Source organism: Anabrus simplex, chromosome 5, assembly GCF_040414725.1.
Source record: "Anabrus simplex isolate iqAnaSimp1 chromosome 5, ASM4041472v1, whole genome shotgun sequence".
NCBI classification, from domain to species: domain Eukaryota; kingdom Metazoa; phylum Arthropoda; class Insecta; order Orthoptera; family Tettigoniidae; genus Anabrus; species Anabrus simplex.
In genome coordinates this window covers 436,590,955-436,616,685 of record NC_090269.1, presented here as the reverse complement: position 1 = coordinate 436,616,685, position 25,731 = coordinate 436,590,955, and the positions used below count along the sequence as shown (strand labels likewise).

At 38.8% G+C, this 25,731-nt stretch overlaps 1 protein-coding gene across 1 annotated transcript in view; it reads left to right on the top strand.

Annotated features, from left to right (window-relative positions):
• The window catches only part of LOC136874620 (zinc finger protein 239-like), a 100,028-nt gene that overhangs the window by 53,720 nt on the left and 20,577 nt on the right, over window positions 1–25,731 (top strand). The window contains exon 4 of the mRNA XM_067148251.2: window positions 14,651–15,174. Within this exon, the coding sequence (XP_067004352.2) occupies window positions 14,651–15,174 (524 nt within the window). The remainder of the gene's footprint in view (window positions 1–14,650; window positions 15,175–25,731) is intronic.

Here is a 25,731-nt window from a genome sequence, read left to right as displayed (position 1 = left end):
CTATTCAGCGTCTTCCTTTTATTCCAGCAAAGTCCCAGAAAATCTCTCGATTTCCCTCTTGATCGCCGCATGTCGACAACTTGGTTTCCTCGGAGATAGCTGAAACTAAAATATTCTATTAGCACAGGGATCCACACTAGCTATAACTCACTAAGTTATTTTCAACACTTAACTTGGCGCAACGATGTACTTCAGGTCCATTATTACTATAAGCTTCGTCTTCTGAACACATTCATTAAGTTACGATGCGCCTTAGGCTGACAAATAATAGGGCTGAATATTATGATGATTAAATAAAGGTTAGATTTCCTCTCGTCTATCCACTTGAGATCGTGACTTCCTTTCATAATGTCCAATGGAACATTCCTAAAGCTTCTATGGCAAGAATCGGCTTTAATGAGCACGCTGACTGTCTGTGGTTTAACATTTTCCACCCGGGAGAATGCATGACTGTAATAAGCTCGCTGGATACTGCGTTGAGCTAACAATGAATTACACTGGCATTCAAGTAATGTAATGATCGTGCCCTACAAGGATTACACTAGTATTCACGTCGTCTGAAAATATTCTTCTTTCCCGTAGAGAATACACGGTTCGACTTCTCGTAAGAAAACCACTGTCCGACGTGCTCTTGGAAAACTGTTCTGGCCGTCGTCTCGTGAAATTTCTCCTGAACTGTTCTGTCGTTCATACACAAGAACTTCCTTCGACTTTTCCAGAACAATCCTAATATTTCCAGCACTTTCCTCAATTTCTATTGGCTGGTAATCGACCTGCGCCATAGCTCGTCCTTGACCGCTACGAGTGGATTTTATGAGAACATTTCTCCTCCCCTCTGTCGTCTGCTGGTGTCATGACGTAACTGCGCTCTGGTCACCCTCGATCAGCTGTTGACCTAGTTTCGGCCGGCTCGCTCTCGCACAACTATGTCACAGCTGGTACACGCGCACTCGTAAGCAATGCTCCGTAATAAATATTCCCAGCTTTCCCAAATTAACTGAGGTACCATTTAGACGGGTACATAATCCCCCTTGGTTGATTTAGGATTTAATTAGTAGATTAAATCATAACAACTCAATTCACTTTCTAAATGTACACGGAAAATGTGCACCATAACAGCTCCTTTTCAAGATTAATTTCTAGGATTTCTCCGGGACTGGTGATAGACACGTAAATTCCCAGCATTATAAATAGCTCTAAAGTGTCCATCAAAGCTCTCTACCTGGTATGCGTTGTTCCCCAAGTCTTTAATTACTCTGTAAGGTCCAACATATAAAGGTGCGAACTTCGCGTAGAATTTTTCAACAGGACTTGAAATAGCAGGTTTACGGAGTAATACGTACTCTCCAACATTTAAGGGACGATGAAATCGTTTCTTACGTACTCTCCTCCGTCTTCTGTTGGCATGATCTACAAGGTTTTCTCTCGCTTGGAGAATTACTTCCGCATGAGTAGGACGTCTTTGATCCAGGTGGGGAATTACGTTGTCCCAAGTTCGGACGGGATATTGATTGAAGTGAATGACTGAGGGAATTAATTTCGTCGCCTCATGCACTGTGTTATTTACCACGTCCATCATTATTGGTAACACTGCGATCCACCTATCGTGTCTGTTTTTACAATAAATTCTGCAAAATTTTGAAATCTCTTGCATCACCCGCTCCGCGGGATTACTGGCTGGATTTCGGATCGAACTCATGGTGTGCTTGATCCCCATTTCAGATAAGCCTCGTCGGAACTCTTCAGCCGTGAATTGCGATCCGTGGTCAGTCAGCAAGACTTTGGGTTTCCCCATCATAGGAATTATGCTTTTCTTTAATCTCCATAGGATCGATTTTGTGTTCGCCTTCTGAATTGGAAAAAGGGTTAGAAATTTCGAAAACACATCTATGGTTACAATTACGAATTTATGTTTAAATCTACTGGCTGGAATCGGGCCAAATATGTCCATTGCGAATAAGCTTAGTGGTCTCTCTGGAACAATAGGAATAGGTTTTTGCTTAGCAAAGTGTGAGCTGGCTTTCGTTCTCTGACACGTATCACAGGTGCGTATAATTTCACGTACATTCTGGCGGAGTTTATCCCAAGTGAAGGTTTCTTGGATAGTTGCTACAGTTTTATCGAGTCCTGCATGACCCGTAATTCTGTGCACATGCCATACTAAGTCTTCTCGAATTTTCATGGGCACCACGGCCTTTAAATTGACCCTCATGGGGTCCACGAATTGACATAACATGCCCCCTTGGTTAAGATATCGTTTAGCTTTTCGCCTCAGCATTTTGTACCCGGGATCACCCGGTTCGATCTTTCCAGACAAATAATCAATCAAAGGCCTTAAAGTAGCATCTCTTTTCTGCATCTGTGGAAAATATCGTAATTTTCGTAGGAGCTCCCGGTCATCCGGAATTAGCTCGATCCAATAAACCTCGACATCTTCTTCCGGATTACGGCTCAAATAGTCTGCTAACACATTCTGTTTTCCCGGGCAATGCTAGACTTGGATATCAAACTGCTGGACAAAGAGTGTCCATCTCATTACCCTTTCGCTACTCATTGTGGTGCGCGTCATAAACGTCAAGGCATGGTGATCTGTTCGGATCAGTATGGGGAACCCATAAATTATTTTTTTCCATTGCGTCAAAGCGTAAACAATTGCTAACATTTCTAATTCCGTTATAGTGTATCCTTTCTCATTAGGTCGTAATTTCCTGCTTGCAAACGAAATAAAGTCTTTCACGTCCGGTTTCTCTGGATTTTCTTGAAATAGGACTGCTCCCACTCCAACCTTTGAGGCGTCCGTCTGAATAATGAACGGTCGTTCGAAGTGGGGTAGCTAAGCTTAACATTGTTCCTTAGCATTTCCTTGGTCTGGATGAAAGCTTGTTCTTCAACTTCCGACCATTTCCACTTCTGGTTCTTTTTCAATAATTCCTGCAATGGCGAGATCGTTCTCGTATAACCCGGGCAAAAATTCGCGTAAAACTGACACATGCCTAGGAATTGACGTACGTGTTTTATCCTTCGTGGACGTGGAAAATCACAAATAGCGGTCACCTTGACCATTCGCCAATATTTCGGGTATTTCTTCATTCAAAAATTGACGTTTTTTTTTTTCACCCCTTGACTCATTCCGGGCTGGCAGACGGTCTCCTCCTCTCCTTTCCGTCTTTTTTTTTCTTCCTGAAATGCGAGGGATTCTGCGCCTGTTACGTCGGGATCTGTATTTTGATTCAAAATAGCTCTTCTCCATATTTCACCTCCGTCTGTTTTCTCCTTGAGTTCCCGGACATGTTCTTTGTTTTCATCAACTGTCCCCCTTGGTTGATAAAACCGATAATAATTTCTTCTTTTCTCGGCGGCATATTTTATTCCTCGGGAAGTTCGGCCAAAATATCGATCTCTTCCTCTTGATCCCATCGAATACGGTCGAAATCCATGGAAGCCCCTCTGTAATCTCTGCTCATCCCTTGTTTCACTCCGTTCGGACCTTTCTTTAGTTTGTACCTCTTTATTTTTCTGTGGAACCACCGTCCTTTCTTTCTCAACATAAGTCGAATTGATTTCCTGACTCAAGGCTCGAGTATTACGGGTATGATCCCTAGACGTCATATCTAGCTGTCTTAATACTCTTTCCAGCTCTATAGCTGTTCGGATGTTCGATGCTATTAATATTCTTTGTACGTCCGGCGGTAGCTGTCGAATGATGACTCGGCATAATTCTTCCTCTGGAAGTGGGTCGTCCAATTCTCGAATTTTCCGGATCTGATTTGCGGCAAACTCGGAAAATTTCGTAGGCAGCGTCGAAGCATATCGACGAGCATACCATTCCGTCCTTAAATTGTGCTGAATATCTGTGTTCCAAAATTTATCGAAAAATGCGACTTTAAATCCTTCGAAATCATCGAAACTGTACCGGAATGCCATAAACCACGTGTGAGCTGACGAATCTAGGTATTTTTCCGTCACTCGTAATTGTCGTTCAGGAGGAATGTCATTATCTTTAAAATATTCTTGTAGGTCCATAATAAAAGTTTTAGGTGTAGGTCCGTTTTGATTGTTGAACTTTCGGGGTTGATTGTCCTGTAGACGTATAATATTCACAATCTGCGGCCTGTTCCCTTTATCGTCCATTTGATTTAAAGATGCGGTATTATTCTTAGCTCGACCGGAAGTTTTTATCTCCTGTGCTGCATTAGGAGTCGAACAAATGAATCCTGCTTTAAACTGTTGCTCCATTTGTGATTGCCTTTCAATTACGGACGCAGTCACAACTCGTGTGCTGTCACTATGCAATCGCAACGTTTGTAGTTCCGTTGTCATATTTGATATTTCGTCTGACATCCCCTTTATTTTATCCTCCATTTGTCCTACTAACCCACGGGACGCAAGAAGTTCGTGTTCCACCTTGGATACAACTTCTCCGATAGCTTTCTTATTGTCATTTACAGTTGTTTTCAGACCTTCTACTTCACCAGTAATGACTTCTTTGCTCATCTGAATTTCCTGTCTGACCCCCTTGTCGACCTGAATTATACTATCACATACTTCCTTAAATCGTTTAGTCCACCTCAATTGCACATCGGTCGTATTTTCCTTATGCGATTGTATTTGGTTGCTAAGCTCAGAAATTTTCCTTTCCACCTCAGTCTTCTGTGTGATCATATTATCCATAATTGATTTCTTGAGCGTGCCTAGCCTCTCAGTAAACTCCTGCGCTACGCTAGCTATCGAGTTTGTAACCGTTCGTTCAATCTCTTGTTTCAACTTCGCCTGACTATCTTTAAAATCACGCGACATCACTTTAATTTCTTGGGTTAACCTAGTCTGGTTGTCTTTGAACTCACGTGACATCTGTGCTTGACTCTCCTTAAACTCAGTTCTAATAGAATCAACACTAGCCTTAGTTTCCGCTCTCATTTCGGATTGATTACGTTCAAGTCTTTCAATACTAGCCTTATTCTCAGCTCCCAATTTCTCAGCGCTGGCTCTCATCTCCGCTATCATCCGAGCTAAAGTATCCAAATCCATTACAATTCATAAGCATTGTGCTCGCCAACAACGATGAACCTGTACATCTTTACCCCATTTGCCTAAATTTCACCGGAAATTGCCAAAGAATTTGTAAAATACAAAGTATGAACTCAACAAGCATGCTCTCCGTACTGTAACAAATAGACCTATACCGAAGCAATGTCCAGCTGTATTATGTCATTACCAACCTTGGTATCTCTATCCATTTAATTGTCACCATTTAACTGAATGAAAATTACCATCTCCTTGCTTTTGCGCCACCATAGTGTTCGCCGAAACAACAAGATCGTAAATATAACAACAACAACAAAAATATGCCCTGGAAATAACTCACCAAAACGATCAATGCCTAAGCAATGAGGGTTTTGGTTGGCCCTGAAAGTTGGGCGCCAATGAAATATGTCCCCTTCTCCGGGGTCGCTCAGTCGGCAAAACGAGAGTCCCAAAAGGGTGGACCGTTCGCAGGGCCGATTTTGCTATTAAGGGACAATTTCATAGAGTTTATATTTTCAGGACCCTTGGTGACTGGATAGGTGACACAATATAAATGAAAATCAGGGCAAATAACAACAACGTTTATTAAAACATAACGGAAACTCAGTCTGGACAAATGCATGAAAGAAAAAAAAAATTTTAAATACAATGTGATTTTGCAACAAAAGAAATATCTCAATCTTTAATGGCTTGTGAATAAATGAACACGACTATAAGTCCTCGCATGCTTCTGGAGTTAGATTCCATTGCTTCTTCAATGAAACTCCACCCAATATTTTACTCTGCAACATCGAATGAACCACAAAATTAGCAAAGCTGTCATTTCCCGTTATAACTCATGTTTAGTCATTTACAGGTAAAATAATTTCATACATTTTGAAGAAAAATTACTATTAGCTCAGCATTTACTTGTTCGAGGAAATCCCTTGAAAATTCATTCACTCTACCTGTGAAAATCCTCTAACTCATCTTGTCATCATAAAATTCCTTTACAATTTCATTTTAGTGTTGGGAAATATTTTTACAATTTCTTTGGCATAACTCCCTCTCTCTCGTAGACTACGCTTGACTGTATTCTTTCCTTACTCTATTTAACTTTTCTAAATTACCTAGCATTTCATGGATGGATAGAGCATCATGAGATCCTACACGGAATCAACAACAACAACAACAATGCTTCACAGTCACAAAAAAAAAATATACAAGATAAGTTTCCTTGGAATGATATAAGTAAATGACATCAAACAACCCAATTCTACCAACTGGTTAAGTAAATTTTTATCACACAATGAATCTGTAATATTTATTATTATTATTATCATCCAGTCATTTATCTCGTCTTCCTCTTGAGTTTTATTGAAGATCCTTACAATCATCTGACCAGAATAAAAACTCGCTCATGACTGTAGTTATGATGATACAGAAAGCCAAATTTCTCTCTCGAAGAATAACTATCACCATCATCAGTGATAAGAGCTCACGAGCCTCGAAAACATCTAATAACGATTAAGTCATGTATTATTCATTTCAGTTGTTGAGCCAGAAATAGACCTATTATTAGTCCCTAAATTCGTACATCCTCATAAATCATTATCGCCATAATCATTCATTACAATCACTGTGACTCATAATACCTTTTAGGCCCGACATGCACCCTAGTAGTCCCATGTCGTCCATTAATGACGAACTCCATTATCACAATGACCATACAAGTTTAATCTCAACAACTTTTACATTATCCGACCTTTACTATTATTAGCATTATTATTATTATTATCCTATAATGGCTCCTAGATCGTTCTCTCGAAGAATATTTCTCACATTCGTCGTTCACTTTCCCTTCTACCATCAATCACTACATATGACTAACAGGGTTTTAAAACTACGATTTAATTATAGTGTACTCCTACATCTAATCATATCTTCATTTACTATTTTTATGAGTTTAATTTATTCTTATTATTATTATTATTATTATCATGATTGTTAGTAGGCCTTACTCCCTTAAAGTCACTTTCGAAGATCATAATCACTCACTCTTGTCGACTCAAGAACAACTGGGATTATTCATCATCACGTCCAAAATAAAACTATCATTATTCCAAGGAAATGCAAAGATAGAACAATATTGAAATCACAAATCAACGAAGTAAGGAACGCTCTCCCATCACCATTAAATACAAATTACTAAGGAAACTACTTTACTCTACGCAAGAATACAATCTAGTCATCTACTAAAAGAGAAGAAATTTTACAAGGGTACTCATATTTCCGGTGAGAATCCTTGGCGTCGGGATGCTGCTCCAGGCGACGACATCTCTTGCCTCATCTATGGTGGTTTACGGATGTACAAAGTCATCGCGTTGGCGTGCACTCTGGAATTTAGTTCCTCATGACTGTAGCCCTATTCAGCGTCTTCCTTTTATTCCAGCAAAGTCCCAGAAAATCTCTCGATTTCCCTCTTGATCGCCGCATGTCGACAACTTGGTTTCCTCGGAGATAGCTGAAACTAAAATATTCTATTAGCACAGGGATCCACACTAGCTATAACTCACTAAGTTATTTTCAACACTTAACTTGGCGCAACGATGTACTTCAGGTCCATTATTACTATAAGCTTCGTCTTCTGAACACATTCATTAAGTTACGATGCGCCTTAGGCTGACAAATAATAGGGCTGAATATTATGATGATTAAATAAAGGTTAGATTTCCTCTCGTCTATCCACTTGAGATCGTGACTTCCTTTCATAATGTCCAATGGAACATTCCTAAAGCTTCTATGGCAAGAATCGGCTTTAATGAGCACGCTGACTGTCTGTGGTTTAACATTTTCCACCCGGGAGAATGCATGACTGTAATAAGCTCGCTGGATACTGCGTTGAGCTAACAATGAATTACACTGGCATTCAAGTAATGTAATGATCGTGCCCTACAAGGATTACACTAGTATTCACGTCGTCTGAAAATATTCTTCTTTCCCGTAGAGAATACACGGTTCGACTTCTCGTAAGAAAACCACTGTCCGACGTGCTCTTGGAAAACTGTTCTGGCCGTCGTCTCGTGAAATTTCTCCTGAACTGTTCTGTCGTTCATACACAAGAACTTCCTTCGACTTTTCCAGAACAATCCTAATATTTCCAGCACTTTCCTCAATTTCTATTGGCTGGTAATCGACCTGCGCCATAGCTCGTCCTTGACCGCTACGAGTGGATTTTATGAGAACATTTCTCCTCCCCTCTGTCGTCTGCTGGTGTCATGACGTAACTGCGCTCTGGTCACCCTCGATCAGCTGTTGACCTAGTTTCGGCCGGCTCGCTCTCGCACAACTATGTCACAGCTGGTACACGCGCACTCGTAAGCAATGCTCCGTAATAAATATTCCCAGCTTTCCCAAATTAACTGAGGTACCATTTAGACGGGTACAATACGTCGTAGATGAACACGGAATTTGGAAATTCAGTACATGATAACGAATGAATTTACGCACTATCTAGCGACGTAGTTAAAATCTAATGAGAGTTCTCTATGGATTGGATACATAAAATGTTGCAATCTGACGGCCCAAGTTGTACAAACTCGTATAGAATTGCGCGCTATCCAAACATCGATATATCGTGGTTGGCACTTTACGCGTAGATACGAAACAACGATATATCGTCGTCTGGCTCTCTACGGGTTAATCTCATATTCATTTTTTCATCATTTTTTAACTCTAGTCATGGATACATTTTAAATGTTTTACCTATCATATATCATGTCGTCCATCTCGTCTCATTAGGGACCGATGACCTGCAATGTTACGCCCCTTAAAACAAGCATCATCATCATCATCATCATCATCATCATCATCATCAATGTCTTTTGGAAATTGATTATGGCTAGGATATTTTCATAGGAACTGGAAAGTGATGGAGTTTGTATATCAGTCCTTTAAGAGGCCCTACCCATATCAAGACTGGTAATGGATGCGCATACTTTTGTAAGGGATGCAGAGGTATGAAAGACCTACTCTTCTATGGAGTGCTGAGGACAGAAGCCGGTTTGTGACTGAGATATGAGAAGGTGGGAATTGAGATAGGTGTATATACAGTGAGCGAAGTTGATTTCAGAGGTTGTAGAACACACTCTTATAAGACTTATTATCCGATATGAATTTAATTGAGATGGTAGTTGGCATGTACCCAATTGGGGGGAGGGAAGAGTCCAGGTCGGAGAAGAATGGTATGCAATACATTTCGGAGTTGTAGAAAGGGAAGTGGAGCTTCTGTTATGTGCCGTTAAGTAATTTGATTTAGTCCATGGGCAGTGTTCTTTTTAGTCCTGGGTGTGTCTTTTTATACCGTGTGCTGTAATAGGACTATTTAGGTTATGTTGGGAGTCAAGAACTGGAGGGGATTATAATGTAGGGCAAAGAGGATTTTGTGTAATATCCAGATATTCGGTCATTGCATCGTGGTCAGGATGGCAGGCATTGGGGTCGGAAGATGGTGGGAAATTTACTTTATAATGACTTGCAAAATTTGTCTCTCTTTGTTTTATCACTCAGTGCAGATTTGTTATGTATTACTGGGTAAGTAGTAGGATTGATTTATGTTTGTCAGTTTTTTACCTTATTGTGGTATTTGCGAGTGTCAGTCGTGTTGGATAATTCAGTGCAAGTGTTTATCCAGGCTTTTCTTCTAATAGCCTTGATGAATGATCGAGCATGTCTAAGGGTATTTCTATGTTCGTAGAGAATATTTGGGTCATTGGTTCGAAGGTATGCTTTGTAATGAATTGTAGTGCTTAGGGTGGGAGGGGAGGTATGGATGGATGGGTGGTGTGGCGAGGAAAACGGAGTCGGGTGACAATAGTTAGTGGGGATTCTAATTTCTTAATTTCATCTTGTAATTTTTGCGGTGAAGTAGGAAGTTTAGTATTGCGTACTATGTCTGATATTTTTGTATCCTACTCAATTGGTTCATGTATACCGTATGACCCTTGGGGAACGATGGTTATGTTGGCATGGATTTGTTAGTACATTGGTTATTGGTGGTAGGGCAGGGACATGGTGACGTCGCAGTTCGTTCCTTGCTTAGGGCTGAGGATAAGAAATTCAGGGGTTGTGCTTGATGTAGGGCGGGTAATTGCAGGGAAGGGTAAGTCAACAGCCCGGATATCATGTAATAGCTTATCGTAACTAGCTTGTTGTTGTTGTTGTTGTTATGTATATGGTGTAATGTAAAAATCTGTGTTAATAATATAAGTACTATTTTTATGATCGATAGGGTAAGTACTATATTTCTGATCGATAGGGTAAGTACTATTTTTGTGATAGATATATTCTACAAATTTCTGAGGTGGGGAATACAATATACAATATTTTGCTGAAAGTATTATTTGATTTACAATCTTGACTTCTGTTTTTAAGTTCTCAGACAGATATTTAAAGAGTGATAATGTTGTGATGGGATGGGTTTATGAAGACTAATTTCTAACCCTCCATTACAATTTTTGGGTCACTGTCGCTTGGTCCTCAAAGAACACACACTATCACAATAAACTTTCATTTTCTAGAATAGTGGAGTAAGATCATAGGGAATTAATGCACAGCGAATTCTTGTCCCAGAAAACGTTCCGTCAAAGTGAGTCTGGAAGATCATTCGTGCCGCTAACTGGTTCTGATATAGAACATCCGGACATTGGAATGGGAGAATATTCTGGAGCACTATCGTCATGCTTTTCAGAATGTTCTCGTTGGAAGGAGGGGGAAGATTGGAGGGGGAGCGTGGGGAAGAGACGTCATTGGGGATGATAGGTAACACTTTTTGTGATTGAGTGGAAGTTGTTTGAAGTTATCCTTGCATTTCACTTAGAAAGATAGGTGAGCTTCGGCGCAGGTATTGCATTTGAATGATCCCTGTTTCGTGCAGCACTTGCGATGCGCTGACCACTACAAATCATATATATATTTTCAAGAATGCAATAGTGGGATGTCCACAATAGTAGGTTTTTCCACTGGAATTCCGGATCCGAATGGCCTGAAATATTTGCTGTTCCTGTTGCTGGAGATGGGCAGTGATAACATAGCTGCTTATGAGCTCATATGCCACCACTGACTATTCTGGAGCACTATAGTCGTGGACGTGAAAGTGGATGGTTGCGCCACATTTTTGAGCCAGGTTCTGTGCTGCAGCGTGCGTCCAAAACGCGCCAGTCTCCTTCTGTTGACTAGGACTCTGTAGAAATTTCTGTAAATTTTGATGGTGTGGCCATCTTTGCTTATCTGAATTTCTAGGTGGTGATCCCATGTGGTGTTGGGCAGAAGCTTGGTGTCTATATTGTAGATTGCAATCGGGTGGTTTATATTCGGGTACAGATTTCTCAACTTCACTATTAAGAATGTGGTAAGAGGGCCAGTGTTTGTTGCTGTGTCAATGTGTTTTTTATTTTGTGTGTCAGTGCATTTTTTGCTTCCTCTGATTGGGTCCTGATATTGAATGGCATGAATCCTGACGAGCGGTTTGCAGCTGGTAAATAGAACTGTGCTAGAATATCTCTCTCTCTCTGATGTTGAGACATGATACGCCACCTGACTGACAGTGGTGCGTATGTACTGCCAGTCAATGAAAGTGGGATTTATTCCTCTGGAGCTATATCAAGCTACTTGCAATGATTAGGACTTGGAGAATCAGGCTCCTAGACTGCTTTCCTGCGTACTCCTCTATCGCAGTGTGTTTTCTTCATGGTGGTGGTGGTGTGGAATTTCCAGACACTATGGAGAAGCTTTTCCTGCAGGTGGTAGATTTCTTACTGATGGTGCCCTCTGTTTGTTTTCTGTTGAAGTTGTGTTGCCGCTCGTCGTTGGGTTGTCATACTACTCAATACTCGATCTCGTTATTAACCGAATCTCTGTCAAAAGCTTATATGAAAACCGGATTGCTAAACGAATATGAGTATTAACACATTTATCTGCTAAGGAATTGTTAGTTTTGGAGTTCAGTTCTCTATATCAGAACTCCGAGATTGATGGTTGGGTTCTTAATGGCGACGGCAAGGAGAGTCTCTATTTCAATCTGAATGGATGAAGTATTAATTTCAACAGCAATTCTATTATGCCTGTTCGAAACAGGTGTACATTCGATTGTCTGTTAAGAGATTGGGGAGATATATCTGAAGCTTACTCAAGTTTGTAACAGAAATGAGTATAGGGTAGAAGGACGTCATGCACTACTACGTCCATAAGGAGGTGAAACGCTACTAAGTCTTTGAGGAGGAGTTGCTTAAGGCTACAGTGAGGTTACTTTGACCAGCTTGGTGTGAAAATGGGAAGCCACTGTAAAACCATCTTCAGAACTGAGGGTTTAAACTTACCATTCCTTGAATGGTAGTTCTGGGCTATAGCACCTACAACCATGTAGCTAACTCGCTCTGTGGAGGAGGAAAGCACGCCGATTCCGGGATGCAACAGGCTGATGTAGCATCGAGCGTTGAGACTCCAAACTAAGTTCTATGATTTATCCTAAGGCTCCTTTACTGGGCATAATGAAGTAATTGAACCACTGTCAATTGGATCGACTAATTGTTTCCGATTCGTAGTCATTTCTCATCATCATTCATTTGATGTTGTCAGTGAATACATTTGAAGTTTTAGTTATTGTTCCATTTCGTTGCACCTTGTCCCAAAGAGGCGTATTAAATATGTCATCATCATTGATCTAGTTGGTGACCGTGTTTAGTCCCACTATGTGAGGAACACCATCAGTCTGCATAACTTGTGAGTATTACGTACCCTTATGTGAGGAAAACCATCAGTCTGCATAGCTTGTGAGTAGTAGCCTTATGTGAGTGATACCATTGATGTGTGTTATTTGTGAGTGATGCAATCATGTGACATGCTATGTGTGTACGTTCCCTGTGATTAGTACCACTATATGAGAAAGGCCATGGTTCTGCTTTACAAGTGATTAGTACCGTTATGAGGGATGTTGATGCTGATTTAGGAAACCTTTGGACAAGTATCACCTCTGATAATACGTAAGAAGTTGCGAATTACATCCACTGATGGTTTTGGATTCACAATCATTCTGTCACGGTCATTCGTTGTAGATTTTACTTCACATTACCAACAAGGGCACTTCCTTGAACAATTCCCAATAATGCTATAAAGGTTAATAGTTGTGCAACTGTTTCACCAACTCAAACATTTTGCTAAGCACATCGTGTGTAACACTGAGAGACAGTTCAGGATAGATTGTACTACTTAAAGCTTTCTTGGGACTGCGGAGTCACTTATCTTAAGTGCCTTCTTCAGTTTGTTCGCAAAATGGGCCTATGACCTTAGATGTTAGGCCCCTTTAGACTACAAGCATCATCATCATCATCATCATCATCATATTCGCAAATTTCGTATTCATCCTGAAGTGTCCCCTATAGCTGAGTCTAAGCATAATGTTGTTAAAATTCTCAAACTCATTGAAAGTAAGTTTGCGCGATTTTTAGAATTTAAGTAGCAGTACGTAATTTTCATGTGCGAATACAGTGAATTTGGACACATGGAAATTGCATCCCTGGAGACTTCTAATTCCTTAAGCTTTTACATACCCCATCATTGTGTGCTCAGTGATTCTAGAACGACAATCAAGCAAAGAGTTGAGTTTGACAGAAACTATGAATCTTTAAATCGGATAGCATTAAATTCTTTGTTATTGGTTGACCCTAATATTCAGCCAGACTCCCTGTCTCTCGTTTTAAGGTTCAGAGATTATCTTGTTGCTCTTTGAGCTAAGATGTACAGAAGTGTATTAAAGCTTGCCAACTGCAGGAGTCTTCAGAAAATTGTGTGTCATGATTTCTCTGATGAAGAGATCAAGGACAACCGCTTGACTACAGTTACAATTTCTACCCTCCTTCCTGCTATGAGACTTCAGGATCCACTTTGTGAAAAACAGAGAGAATCTCACCCCATTGCATCCTCTTCTTTTACGTTGACGTCCTGTTGACAGGTACTATCTCAGTTGAGGAACCTAAGGAGCTTTCCATGAAAACATTCTTCCGTGGTTGATGCTACAGATGTGTAGCTCAAAACGTGGACGTCAGATTGCCCAGAAGTCCTTGCCAGTGTCCCTGTAGATGACTGAGGAAACTTGTCAACTTGCAACATCACAAAGGATGAAGCTATTAAAACATTTGGTATTCTTTAGCATCCAATATATAATGAATTTCAGTTACAAATAAACTTGAAGAAAGCATGTAAGGAAATCACTTCGAGAAGCATTCTCACAGTCATGGATTTGTTTGGATGTACTTTGGTTAAGTGCAATTTTGGCAAGTAAAAATTGTTATGGATGGCCTGTTAGAGTCTAAGGAACAATTTGAAGATAAATGTTGAGCAAGGCTTCATATTACAAGATATTAGATTCATTACGTATTGACGATTTACACTTTACATAGAAATTTGTTTGTCCTCTTCAGTACGTATTCTTCTCCATCATTCGATGGAGTGACAATAGTGCTATGTATTACCTTGCAATGTACAAAGAAAGACATTCGGTACATATATTATGTTTGCTTCTCCTCACTGTATCTGATTTAGTTACCTTAGTTAGAAAATGTGAAAACATTTGTTTTTTTCTGTTTTCTAGACGTGAGAGCACTTTATTGACTGAAGCTCCATCTAATCAGTCGCCAATTCATCCCGCTAGACAATGGTCGCTCTCCTGTAATGAATGTGGTAGAAAGTTTTCTCATAAATCTGCTTTTCGGATCCACCTGCACAATCAATGTGCAAAGCGTCCGTTCTCTTGTAAGGAATGTGGGTATATGTCTTCGAAAAAGACGCACCTCCTTCAACATGTGCTTTCACATAGCGAAGAGCGTCCATATTCTTGTGACGTATGTGGTAAAAAGTTTCCACAGATTTCCTATTTGAAGAGACACATCCTAAAACACAAAGGACATCATTCACATTCCTGTCATCAATGCAGTCGTGGGTTTTCTTCCGGATCTTCTCTTCGTACACATATGCTTCAGCATACAGGAGAGCGTCCACATTGTTGTGCTCAATGCGGTAAGAACTTTCCACAGGTATCTTCACTTCGGCAACACATCCTTGTTCACACTGGCGAGCGTCCACATAAATGTTTGGAGTGCAATAAGACCTTCTCCAGTAAGTCTCACCTTAATTCTCATATGCGTACGCATACCAGAGATCGTTCATATAAATGTAATGAATGTGGCAAGAAGTTTCCTTACAAGTTAAGCCTAAAGGATCACTTTCTTACACATACTGGCGAGCGTCCATATTCTTGTGCTTATTGCGGTAATAACTTTGCTGTCAAGTCCACCCTTAGAGAGCACATTCGTACACATACTGGTGAGCGTCCTTTTTCATGTGATCTTTGCGCTAGTCAGTTTACTGTTAAATCCAATCTACGAGATCACATGCTTACACATACTGGTGAGCGTCCGCATTTATGTAGTCAATGTGGCAAGACGTTCGCTCGAAGGGGTACCCTTCGAGGGCATCTTTCTACCCATACGGGTGTGCGTCCACATTATTGCAAAGTATGTGGAAAGAACTTTACTCTGAAGAGTGGTCTTCGACAGCATATGCGTAGACACACCTAGAGTGCCCACTTGTTTGGTACAATGTGGAAATGAGTTTGCTACCGAGTCTAAAAATCGACAACAAATTAATGTTCATCCATACTGGTGAGCGTGCACATTTTGTGGTTAAGCATGGATGTATAATAGTTGCAGATTACTGATTACCGGAACTCCCAGAGTTTTAACGATAACGTTATGGAATTCCATACGCATGATCATCAGTGTTCTGGGCATGCGTGTGTTACTTTTGTGTCGATCACTTGAATGGATCCTATGCTATGAGTATTTGAACTTTCTGAAACATGTACCCTGTTTTGAAAACCGTCAAATCCTAAGTTACCAAGAGTGGCACATAATATCTAAGGAACAATTTGAAGATATGTGTTGAGGAAGTCTTCAAATTACAAGATATTAGAATCATTACGTATTGACGGTTTACACTTCAAATAGGAAATTTGTATGTCCTCTTCAATACACACACATGTCCATCATTAGATGGAGTAACAATAGTATTCAACTCATTTTAGCTATCATCAGTTAAAAAGGGGTGAAATTATTTTACATAATAGTTGATAACATGTGTACAAAACATAATGAAGGAAAGAATGAATAACATTAGAAGAGAAACATGACTGAAATTTAAAAAACAATTCCATATATACACATTTCGATCATTTGATTGAGCAATAATCAACCCGTTTGGGATATTTTCTGTCAAAAATAAACGTTTTTATATAATTGAATCTAAAAATGTGTTAAACCAAGGAAGAAAAAACAAATGAAATAAGACGAAAATAAGCAACAGCTGATCATGGTGAGGCTGTGAACTTCTTAGTTTGAAAATTTGCAGTGTGTGATGATTAATAAAGAGGAGGAGAAAACTGTGTTATAAAATTCAGTATTACGTCCGACTTGGCAGATTCGCCACCACAAATAGTTTAGAGGGGAGCGATAAACTCGAGAATCCAAGTTTGAGTAGAAATGCATGTGAACACACAATTGAAGAACCGCCTATGAAGTTCAAATTTTAGAATAGGACCACTTTCGAAAAGACCTGATCTCCATTTTTGGTGTCCCGCTCTCAATTAGTTTTCATTGTTGGCTAGGTGTGTTTGCTTTATTCTTGAACAGTCAAGAGTGAGCTAAAAATTTGAGAAGCTATCTTACAGAAGATATTAGATGCTTGATGAACTGTACGTGGCACATAGTGGAAACTGTCAATGAAGTTCAAATCTGTAATGGGAAAATTAGGTTGTATGAGAATATCTGGGTGGATAAGTAACAAGTTAGTTTGAAGAAACTATTAAACATACTCATTAAGTAGTTATCCTCTCGAAACGGCCTGACCTTATCAAGGATAACGGTCCTGTTCTTAAAATCATGTCTATTGTTGGCTCTGCTGTTTGCGAGGGGGTGGGAGTGAAGGGAAATGAGTGTAGTGCTGATGGATTGGGCGAGAGAGGAAGTGGTTGAGGGATGGACGCGGGGTTTGTATTATTATAGAAGTTCTTGTAAATATACGGAATTAATGTTTCAAGTAGTATGATCTTTCCGGTGAATTCATTTACATTTTGAAAGGGGTTCATAAACAGATCTATATCGATCTGGATGCTCTCGAGAACGTTGGGCAAGATGCCTTTTCGCTCATAGTGCAAGGTCCTAAGATCTTTATCTACTGATGTGTATTCGTGAAAGGATTCCTTATGATGCTCACTCGTGGCTGAAAAACGATTATATTATAGAGCTTTGGGATGTTCGGCGTATCTTATTTTAAAATTGCGGCCTGTTTGACAACCATAGCTGATTACAGGATTGGCATTCTAATTTGTAAACTCCGGAGTTCAAATATCTATTATTATTGTTATTTTTGGCAGTGTATGGATTGAAAATGAACCAGGAGTTGGTGTGGGAGGTTCTAAACGCTATATTAACGTTGTGTCTTTTAAAGATATTATAAAATTGGTAAATACTACTATAAGTGAAAGTGGAAAACTCTTTATGTTCGGAATATTTTTCTAGGTTAGTCTTGGGTCTGCTCTTATTTCTGTTTCTGAAGGTTCTACTCAAACGTTGTATTCTGCAATATTATAAATAGTATTCATTTCTTTTTTTATAATTCTTGTGAGATAAAGGAATAGTTCATGCTCTGAGTACCATGCTATTGTAAACGGCTTTCTTATGTATGTCTCGGTGCCGAGAAGATTGTTGGATGGTATTGATGGTGTGGGTGGTTTTCCTGTATATATTATAGGATAAATTGTTGTTGCCGTTGAGCATAATGGTTAAGTCCAGCTAAGTAAGTACATTATTATTTTCTGACAGTGTGGATCAGTAGATTTGAGAAATTCAAGTACTGTATTGCTGTTAGTAACACGGGAGTCTAAAATAACTGGCGTGTTTTCTGCATACCTTGTCCAGTGCTGAATGTCGTTAATCTTACAAATGATCGATGCGAATATACGCAAGGATACATGAAGCTGTTGACTCCATGGGACGACCTCTGTGTTGGTAAATGACATTACTGAAAGTGAAGAAATTGTTGTTCAATCCATCAATTCATCAATTGTACGTTGTTATCGGGCACATTAGCATACATGTTACTAATATCAAATGAATAAAAGCGTCTGGTGTTTGGATAAATTAACGTATTTAGTTTTATTGCAAAATTCTATGGAAATTTTCATTAACCTATTGGCTTGAAAAGGATAGTGTGATTTAAGTAATTAGTGAATGAACTGAGATAGTTTATAAGTCTGACTATTTCTGATATAGATAATGGGCCTGATGGGGATGTCGGCTTTATGCATCTTTGTTGTGCTTTTGCTGTTGGGTGCTTCGGATTCATAATTTTTTTTTTTTTCGGTGTCATTAAACAAAAAGGGAAAATTCTTTTTTTTTGCTAGTTGCTTTACGTCGCACCGACACAGATAGGTTTTATGGCGACGATGGGACGGGAAAGGGCTAGGAGTTGGAAGGAAGCGGCCGTGGCCTTAATTGAGGTACAGCCCCAGCATTTGCCTGGTGTGAATATGGGAAACCACGGAAAACCATTTTCAGGGCTGCCGATAGTGGGGTTCGAACCTACTATCTCCCGAATACTGGATACTGGCCGCACTTAAGCGACTGCAGCTATCGAGCTCGGTGAAAAGTTCTTAATTATGGTTTTTGGGTCACTGTGTATTTTATTAGTTGAATATTTTTAGAGGTTATTAAGTAGATTCCAGTAAAAGAACATTTGTGCTTTACTGATATAGTCACTTTCTTCCCTGATTACGGTAGCTTTCCGTTTGTCGGCTTTTGTTGTTATTAAGTCATTGTGTTTGGCTTTTTCTCTAGTTTGTGGACTTTACCTCTGTGTTCAGTGTTGGGCTTAATGGTTTGTTGTTGATTATGGGCAGAAGTGACTACATATCGGACCTCTTCTTTTACTTTCATTGAAAACATATTAATGGCTAATTCCGATTCAGCTTTTTGTGGAAATTAAAATAACACTGTTCGAAGGATTATCCCCAAATATGTTTAGGTCCCTTGCTCAGCATTTCCAGATCATCGGCATCGAGATTGATTTTACTTATGTTTAATACTGGTGGATGAAAATCCTTTCGTTTTACGCTATTTGGGGTATTATGTTTGTTAAGTGTTGTTTTTTGGAAGAGCATTCCCTTCTTAAATGTGTTTTGTTTCTTTAACAAAGTACGATTAAGTTTGATAGTGTCGTTTAATTGAAAGGATGTCCACTCGAGGGGGAAAAGAAGAGTGGAAACTTCTAAATGAGTTTTCATACTGTTTGTTGTTCAGAAGAGTTTTATTTTTATGGACATATTTATATCGTCTCTAATCCAAATTTTATCGGTTTTAAGCTTAGTCGCACGAGTTTTTGCTGTTTTCCTATGAGTTTTCTTGGTGAATTTTTAAAATATGTTATTGATGAAGCATTTTTCAAAAACCGTGTCGCCCTAACTTGGCAACCTTTATTTTGAGATAATAATACAGGTCGGTTTTCTTGCCTGCCTACACGGTATTTCCATTGCAAGATATTAGAATAATTCCATACTGACGGTTTTCACTGTACAAACGAAATTTAAAATTTCCTCCTCTTTAATACACACACATCTCCATCATTAGATGGAGTAATAGTCAGACATGTTTCAACTCATTTGTAATAATAATGTTATTTGCTTTACGTCCCACTAACTACTTTTACGGTCTTCGGAGACGCCGAGGTGCCGGAATTTAGTCCCGCAGGAGTTCTTTTACGTGCCAGTAAATCTACCGACACGAGGCTGTCGTATTTGAGCACCTTCAAATACCACCGGACTGAGCCAGGATCGAACCTGCCAAGTTGGGGTTAGAAGGCCAGCGCCTTAACCGTCTGAGCCACTCAGCCCGGCTCAACTCATTTAAGCCATCTTCAGTCAAAAAGCGAGTTAAAGTAATCTGCAGAATAGATGCCAAAATGCGTTAAAAGTATAATGAAGGAAATGATGAAAAACCAAAAGGCATGAGGGAAATGAAGAACAATTATATATACACATACTTCCAACATTAGATAGAGCTATCATCAACTCGTTTGAGAAATCTTCAGTGAAAATTTAACGTTCTTACATAATTGAAGCTAAAAATGTGCTAAACCTAATTAAGAAAAGAATTGAAACAAATGAGATAAAACGGAAACAAGCTACACGCGATCATGGTGAGGTTGTGGACCTCTTAGTCTAAAAATTTGCAGTGTGTCACAATAAACAGAATGAAATCACTGTGTTAAGAACTCAGAATGACGTCTGTCTCTGCAAATTCACCACCACAAGGAGTTAAGAGGGGAGCGAAAAACTCGAGAATCCGAGTTTGCGAAGAACACGTGCCAGGTGAAATGTATGCGAACGTACAACGGTAAAACCGCCAATGAAGTTCAAATTTTAGAATAGTAGCACACTCGAAAAAGCCAGATCTTCTCAGTTTTAGTGTTCCTGCTCTAAATGATTGTTTTCAATGTTGCCTACGTGTGTTTGGCTTATTTATGAATAGTCAGGAACGCAGCGAAAAAATTGAGAGGCAATATTAGAGAAGATAACAGATGACAGGTGAACTGTATGTGGCATATAGTTGAAACCATCAACGGAGATCAAATCTGTACTGGAAAAATGAGGTTGTATAAGAAACATGAGTGGATAGTGAAAGGTAAGGGTGAAGAAACTATTAAACTTACTTATTAAGTAGTTGTCCTCTTGAAACCTTCTGAAAGTTAATGGTCCCTTTATTACAATCGTGTCTATTGTTGGCTCAGCTGTGTTTGCGAGGATGGGAGAAGTGAAGTCGGATGGTGAGGGGGGCAGGGGATTGGAGGTGGAGGCGGGGTTTGTTTTTATTACACAAGTACTGACAAATATATGGAATGTATGTTTCAACTAAAGTGATCCTTTTTTCGGTGAATTCATTTAAATTATGGGAGTGGTTCATAAAGAGATCTATGTCGATCTGTATGCTCTCGAGAACGTTGAGCAAAGTGCCTTTTTGCTCATAATGTAAGATCATAAGGTCTTTATATATTGATGCATGTGCGTGACTGAATTATTTTATGATGCTCACTCATGGATGATAAACGATTCTATTTGAGGGCGTTGCCAACTTCGGCGTATCTTATGACAAAATTGTGGCTTGTTTAACCAAAATAGTTGGAATTACAAGATTGGCATTCTAATTTGTAACCTCCGGACTTCAAATGTCTATTATTATTGCTATTGTTGAAAGTGTGCGGATTGAAAATGAGTCTGTATTTGATGTGGGAGTTTTTAAACGTTGTTTTTCTGTTGTGCTTTTAAAGATGTTGGAAATTTGGTAAATGCCACTATTATTAAAAGTGAAACTGAAAAATTTCTTTTTAGGAGCGGAATCCCTTCCTGGGGGAATCTTGGGTCTACTGAAACTGTTGTATTCTTCACTATTGTAAATAGTATTAAGTTCTCTTTTATAATTATTGCGAGATAAAGGAATAGTTGACGCTAGTACCATATTTTATTACGCTGCTTTCTTATGTATGTCTGGGTGCGGAGAAGTTTGATGGGTGGTATTGATGGTGTGGTGGGTTTCCTAAATATATATTAAAGGATAAAGTGTTGTTGCAGTTGCGCATAATGGCTAAGTCAATGTAATTAGGGGCATTATTGTTTTCTGACAATTGTGGTAAATTTTATATGTGGATCAATGGAGTTGAGAAGTTCAAGTACTATATTGATGTTAGTAAGACGGGAGTCTACAATAACAAACGTTTACTCTACAAAGGGTGTCCAGTGTTGAACGCCACTAATCTTACCAATGATGGATGCAAATATCTGCAAGGTTCCATGAAACTGGTGGCCCCATGTGAAGACTTATCTGTTGGTAAATGGTATCACTGAAAGTGAAGGAGTTGTTATTCAATGTACATTTCAGAATCTGAATAAATTCATCCATTTTGCCTACACTTAATTTGCTGATTTTGGAAAGATTATTCTTAATCAATTGTACGGTGCTATTAACGGGCACATTAGCATACTTGTTAAGGGGAGTGATGAGTGAGTTTTGAAAATCTGAAACTACTGGACGGATCATTTTGAAATTTTAACCACAGGTTGATATGTCTATAGTTAGGACACATTCTGAATTTTAACTTGATTGCTCAAATAGTTTTTGAAATAATAAAAATACATTATAAAAACATTGGGTCATAAAAAATGTTCCTTGCGATGGAGTTTTCACGCATTTTCATTCATACTCGGTAAAATATCCTAAATAGATTCATAATTAGAAATTGCTTTTGAATTTGATGTGCCTTTAATATGAGGATCAGGAGAGAGAATCATAATGATTACATTAATGTTTTGCCCAAAAATCAGAAATTATTTATATTTGAAAGCCCGAATAATGCAGTTATTTTTCACTGACATAAAAATTAAGAGCTAATTATAATTTTCATACATATTTAAATATCCAAACCAACTTTGAACTAAATAACTTGAAAACTGCATTACAGGTATCTTTTTTATCATAATACCTGTAACGAAAATTACTTCATGAGAAAACAGCAAATAAAGTTGGGTGGTTAGTTACTTACATCAGAACTGCCCTGCACCATATCTACAGCCCTCATATCTCTTCAGCCTTTCTTCTAAGGACACATTTTGCAGTTTTCTCCCTTTTCCTTGTAGTTTTCTCTCCTGGGGTGCTCCTTCTTCTGCCCTGACGAAGACGGCTGTGGTCACGTTGCGCACTGATCTTCAGTGAAGAACTTGTCATAGGTTCTTGCTTAATGTCATGCATCACTTGTAATGTTTTCACACAACCCCTGTTGAATTCACTCTCTGCTCTTCTGACTGCTAATTCCAGCTTCTTCTTTGAAACGAAGACCTCTTTAGGGCAGTTATGCCAAATAATGCTACGGAGACTCTCATTAGCATTTTGAGTTTTCCCTCTATTGCACCTCTCCAGCAAAGCATCTGAGGCCAATCTCTGGTAAATAGGCAGTATTTTCCCAACAATTTCAAATGACAACTTGGTTTTCACACAACCAATAGCGTGAAGTATCAAACCAGGAAAAATTAGGCACACTCCAAACTATATTACCCTTGTCACAGATCAATATACACCAACAAATATTCCAAAAACAACCCACATGGAGCGAATTGGTAGGAAGTAACTATAGTGTTTGAATAAGGAACTCATTTATTTACTAGTTTCTTCTATTTACTTCATTACTGATAACAAAGGTGTATTGGACGGCATAAAGAAAATGAAACTCAGAAACTAAAGGAAATTATTTCAATATTTTATGACAGAGGTTATTTCATTCCCATGTATAAAAGGTTATAACTTGACTATCATTGTAAAGTATGAGAATTTTCCGTTCCTAGATGTCAAAAGACACTTGCATGACCATTTCCGCAAGTGAATTTTTTGGTAACTTGTTAGCAATGACATGGAAAACAAAATCCAAAGTGTTTCAGTACATGAGACAGGTAGGCGTGCCGTGCTTAGGTATTTACTGTAATAATGACGCACAAACATCTTTAAATCACCGCCAGGGCTTTAAAAATGGTGCTATGGGAAAAATTTCAACATTCCTTTTTTCAGAAAAGGTTTGGGCGCTAATTATCGGCAAAATGCAAAATTCGGTATTTTGGCCGTATTTTCATGAAAACTCACTCATAAGTCCCCTTAATAATATCAAATGAATGAAGTGCGTGGTGTTTGGATAAATTAAAGTATTTAATTTTATTGCAAAATTCTATGGAATTATTCACTGACTAATTGGCTGAAAACGATAGTGTGATTTAAGGAATTTATGAATGATGCTTCATAAGTTGGATTATTTCAGAAATTGATAATGGTCCTTATGAGGTTGTCGGCTTTATGAATCTTGGGTTGTGCTTTTGCTGTGTGAAGCTTCGGATTCATAATAATCTTTTTGGACTTTTCAAGGTCATTAAACAGAACCGAAACGTTCTCAATAATTATTTTTGTATCTTTGTACTGTATTAGCTAGATATTTTTTACAGGTTATGTTTTCTGTAAAAGAACGTTTGTGCTTTACTGATATAGTCACTTTTGTCCATGATTACGGTAACGTTCTCTTTGTCGGTTTTTGTTACTTTTAAGTCTTTTTGTTTGACTTTCTTCTTTAGTTTGTGGGCTGTTAGCTGTGTGTTCAGTGTTGGATTTAATGATTTGTTGTTGATTAAGGATAGATTATAGTTTACGTTTGACTTCATATCCTACCTCTTCTTGTATGTTTATGGTTAACTTATTACGCTAATGGCTAATTCCGATTCAATTAAAGTGGAAATTAAATTATCACTCGTAGAAGTATTACCCCAATTACTGTATGTTTATGTCCCTTGCTCATCACTTCTAGATCATCGGCATAGAGATTGTTTTTACTTATATTTACTACACGGTGGTGGAAATCATTTGGTTTTACGCTGTTTGGGATATTGTGTTTGCTAAGTGCTTTTTTTTGAAAGAGCATTCCATTTTTGTCAAGTGTGTGTTGTTTCTTAACAAAGTATGATTAAGTCTGTTATGACGTGTAATTAAAAGAATGTCCGTTCGAGGGGGCAAAGAAGAATGGAAACTTCTAAACGAGTTTCATATAGTTTCTGCTTCAGAAGAGATTCCTTCTGATGGAGAAATTCCATTTCGTCGTTAACTGGTGAATTTTAAAAATTTTGCGGTTAAGTTATTGATGAAGCATTTTTGTCAAAAAAGTATGTCTTGCCTTAGCCTTTATTTTGAGGTTGGAATAAAGGTTGGCTTTCCGGAATGCCTGGATTGCAGTTCCATTAAAGGATAATAGAATCATTCCGTATGGACGTTTTTCACTTTACAAAGGAAATTTAGTATGTCCTACTCTTCAGTATGTACACATCTCCATCATTAGATGGAGTAATAATAGTCAAACATGTTTCATTTTAAATCAGGCAAATGCTGGAACTATACCTTATTTAACCCCGGGCGTCTTCCTCCCCACTCCTACACCTCTTTTTTATACTACCGTTGCCGTAAACGGTACCTGTGGCGGTGTGTCATGAAGCAAGTTGTATATTGAAAGTTACTGGACGTATACGAGGGTTGTAACTTTAATTGTAGCAACTATTTAATTACAACTGTTACAAAACAGATTAATGTTATACCAAGATTTACTGTCCTTCGGAGTAGACGCCAGTATTGTATATATGTATACGATGCGGAAGTCATAGGATATCTATTGCTGCACTTGTTGTGTTCATTGTTCGAATTGAGTGCTTTACTGCTTGACAAATGTCTGAAACAGTTCTGGAGGAAAGGCCCCGAAGCAGTTTCTTCATCTTGTGAATCAAGTCACGACTTAAATCCATGGATTTTGGTGGATGGTTCAGCAGTTCCCAGCCCCATTGACTGAACAAATTAGCCACAGTTTGCGCTGAATGCGGCCGAGCGTTGTGGAAAATGACGGCATGCTGTGGAGGATAGACCCAGCACAGTCGTACATGAGAATAACATGGCTGGGGTCCTTAAGAACTCTCAGTCTTTGTGGTTTCCCGTAATGAAATCATTGGTTCGATCACATTTCAGTTGTGGCTCACACAATTTAGTCAATGTCCCA